We start from the raw sequence: 3734 nt of genomic DNA, 5'->3' as shown, positions 1-3734 counted from the left end.
TATACAATTAGCCTTTCAACCTGTGTGACGTCAAAGATGTAAATAAGACAACAAGAGGTCAAGGTTTTGATGAGAGAGAATACGTACGTTTGACATTTGCTCCTGAATACCGACATCCTTTTCTTTATGACTTTGCCTGAACAGAATCCATTTTGGGGCTGTTTAATGAATCAGATATGACTTGTACATTGTATATCAGAACCCATTTTTAAACCAATACAGGTAGAGGGGGATAAAATATGATAGTTTTAAGAGAAATGGGGGGAAAAAAGAGAAATCCGATGACAAAAGATATGGATTTTTATTTCATATAGAAGTTCATGTAATACGAATTTAGGAAACCCCTTTTTATGGACTTGGTTTTCTGAATATTACAGTTCATGTACATGCACATCAAAGAAAAGATGATAATATTTTTTTAATCATCTCATCGCTTCAGATCTTACATCAACCCGGTATCTCAAGTAAACAAGCAGAGAAGTCTCATTCAGAAGTATCATTCGTAACAAGAAAATTAAGAAAAAATAAAGAGAAGAAGGAAAAAACCCAACTACAATAGCAAAACGCTCTTCATACTAAACGACCCCATTATTTCGTTTATCGGTAGATTACAGGTAATTGAATAAAATTTAAAAAAAAAACTTCAACATTTTGTGTCTTGTAAAACATACAAATTAATGGTTTTATAAAAACCAAAATAGCTAACATTCAAAAAATAAAACGGGATGGGGAGAATTGTGGTGCATCTCAGGACTTGTCTTTTAATTACAAAGTACTTCATTGTATTTCTAGCATTGTAACAGGTGCTCGAGATTTAATAATTCAATCTTTTATGTTAAATACTAATAAAAATGCAAATACGTAGGAATTATTTTAATTGAAAGAAAACAGTTAAGTTTATTACAGACTTCCTATCCTTTTAAATTTTAATCATATCTGACTGCAAAAAACGCACACTATCAAAATTCCAATGTAACAATTGAGACGAAAACAATATTTTCATTGATTGGATTATTGTGTTTACGACAACCTGTGTTTCAATATTTTACGACATTCTACTCAATCTATTTTTTTGTCATAAACCACATCAGCGGAAACTTTTTGTTTGATCCTCAGTACCTTTACTAAAATAGATGATGAATTATTCATTTCCGACGTGTCAATTTAACAAATAACAAAACCTTGTATTCATTGCCAAAAAAATAATAACTTTTTAACTCGAGTAGAACGGCAAGAGATTAAGAAATTTTTAAAGGAAATTCGCAAAAGTAATAGCAATGCATCGTTATAAAATGTGACGAGAAATCCGTTTGTCTTCATTTTACATTAGGGCAGGATATAGCGCGCCGCTAGGCATAGAGAATTATCATTCATATTTGAAGCGCCTTGTTTGACAAGTGCCCTGCCTTCTATATAACTTGACTACCGGTGACAGCCGAATATATTCTTGTGTTTTTCCTTCTCGACGTCCAAAGGGAAAGGTGGGCAGTGTGGATCTAAGATTTTATATATAGATATATAGCTTAGATCCTTTTCTCATATTCCCTTCACTCTGGTTTTCTTCGTCGACTCTGGAATAAAACAAGGAGCTACATCAAGCCCATTATTATAGTATAGTGCGAATATTGTGACAAAATCTCTTAGAACTCAAAATTTTGAATTAGCAGAGAAAAATTCTTGTCTCTGATAATGAAGACTGTGCTGTTCTTCGTCGCTCTTTGTGGGACATTATCTGTTGTGGAGCTTATAAGTCCCTGTGTGAAGTGTCAGAATGACCAGTCATGTAAACCCCCTAACTGCTTCTGTTGCCGGGATGAACTTAACCTACCGATTCCTTTAACAGAAACCCCTCAAATAGTCTTTTTCACGTTTGACGATGCATTGACTGATGCTGCATCCAAGTTTTACCGGAAACTTTTCAACGAGACCCGAATGAACCCGAATGGATGTCCTATATCTATGACCTTGTTTATATCACACCAAGACACCATCTATCGGAACGTGAACGACTTCTATAAGAGAGGTATGGAAATTGCATCTCACAGCGTAACACATAGTCATATGTCAACCTCAAACTTCATGGAAGAGGCAAAGAAACAAAAGAGGAACCTCGCTAAATTAGGTGGTATACCCGAAAACGAGATAGTTGGGTGGAGAAGTCCGTTTTTGGAGCCCATTGGCGACATGCAGCCCGATAAACTCAAAGAACTTGGGTACGTGTATGATGCCACATTAACATACAGCAAAAGAAAATTGTCTGATAAAGCTCCCACACCATTCACGCTTGATTTCGGCTGGCCTTATGATTGCAAAGTCAAACCTTGTCCTAAGAGACACCATGCTGGATTCTGGGAGGTACCCGTCGTTTCTCTGATGGACTACAAGCACAAATACGACTGTGTTTACGTGGACGGTTGTAATAATCCACCACCCAATGAAGCTTCCGCCTACCAGTTCCTAATGGACAACTTCAACAGCTACTATACTACCTCACGTGTTCCATTTGGTATCAATATGCATTCATCTTGGTTTTACATTGCAGACAGGCTGAATGCCATGGACCGATTCATCAATACTTTACTCAAAATGGACGATGTGTATATTGTATCTGTAGACAAAACAATCAAATGGCTTCAAAACCCAACCCCGCTTGGAGAGCTCCATGCTTTTGAACCATGGAAATGCGATCACTTGAAAGCCAGACAAGAGTCAGACAAAGCAACGTCAAACAACAGACAAGGAATGGGACTCTCTCATGCAGAACTTCAGCAGATGTATATTCAGCAACGACTTCGACAAATTGCAGAAATGCGCAAGGAAATTGAATTGAGGAAACAACGAGAATTACAGTTATTGCAACAGACCTCTAATTTTGTAAACAGACCATGGTGGTCTCCCCCTAGAAGACCACAAAGCAACGGTAACATTCACCGAAGTCCTTTTACACAAGAAATCCCAAACGCACACGTCCTTGAAAACACATTGGAAGAAACAGTTCAGGAACCAGTTAAAACAGATAAGGCTTTGGCAAGTAAGTCATCTGCTAAAGTAAAAAGCCCAACGGGGGAGCACAATTTAAAACAAAATCCTTCTACAAATCTGAAGCTTTCAAATAGGAAGCAAAAATTAGATCGTTCACCTCAGAGACAAGTATCTAGTATACAAACACAATTTGTTCCCTTTTGGCAGCAAAGTCAGCTGGGATCTAGACGAATACCTGAAGCAGCTCTTCGAAGTAATTCACCTTGGTGGAACAAACCTATACCATATGTGCATGACTTTAAATATAAAGTTGCTTATTCTGAATCAACAAAGCCTCCTTCAACAGAATTAACATCACCAATGCCAACAACCACGGAATCTCCAACAACTACATATAAACCAAGCCCACCCAGGGTCAACTCTAGGATCAATTTATTCCGAGAAAGGGAAATCATAGAGCAGCAGAGGAGACATCGCCTCATCCTGGAACAGCAAAGAATCAGGGAAGAACAGCAGCTTAAACAACAGAGAGAGGAACTCAGGAAGAACGAGGAAGAATCATTTCTAAAACAACAAAGAGAATTTGGGAACAAACCGTTGTTCTCTTGGACACAATTTATACCATCAGCTTCTCAAATTCGATGAAGGATAACCAAACTAAAGACAGTAAGATTACTTTAGTTCTCTGCAAAATGTAGTGAATATGAGCTGACTGTCACGAGTGGCGGACCATTAGTGCTTTCATTTTTTTT

At 37.4% G+C, this 3734-nt stretch overlaps 1 protein-coding gene across 1 annotated transcript; it reads left to right on the top strand.

Moving 5' to 3' along the window:
* Window positions 1-1312: 1312 nt before the first annotated feature.
* LOC105340124 (chitin deacetylase 7) lies at window positions 1313-3351 on the top strand. Its single transcript, XM_011446014.4, has 2 exons — window positions 1313-3031; window positions 3190-3351. The coding sequence occupies exons 1-2, from the start codon at window positions 1690-1692 to the stop codon at window positions 3207-3209; spliced, it is 1362 nt and encodes a 453-aa protein (XP_011444316.3). The 5' UTR covers window positions 1313-1689; the 3' UTR covers window positions 3210-3351.
* Window positions 3352-3734: the final 383 nt, after the last annotated feature.

The sequence above is a fragment of the Magallana gigas genome, chromosome 6, assembly GCF_963853765.1.
Source record: "Magallana gigas chromosome 6, xbMagGiga1.1, whole genome shotgun sequence".
NCBI lineage: Eukaryota > Metazoa > Mollusca > Bivalvia > Ostreida > Ostreidae > Magallana > Magallana gigas.
This window is presented reverse-complemented; position numbering and strand designations above follow the sequence as displayed.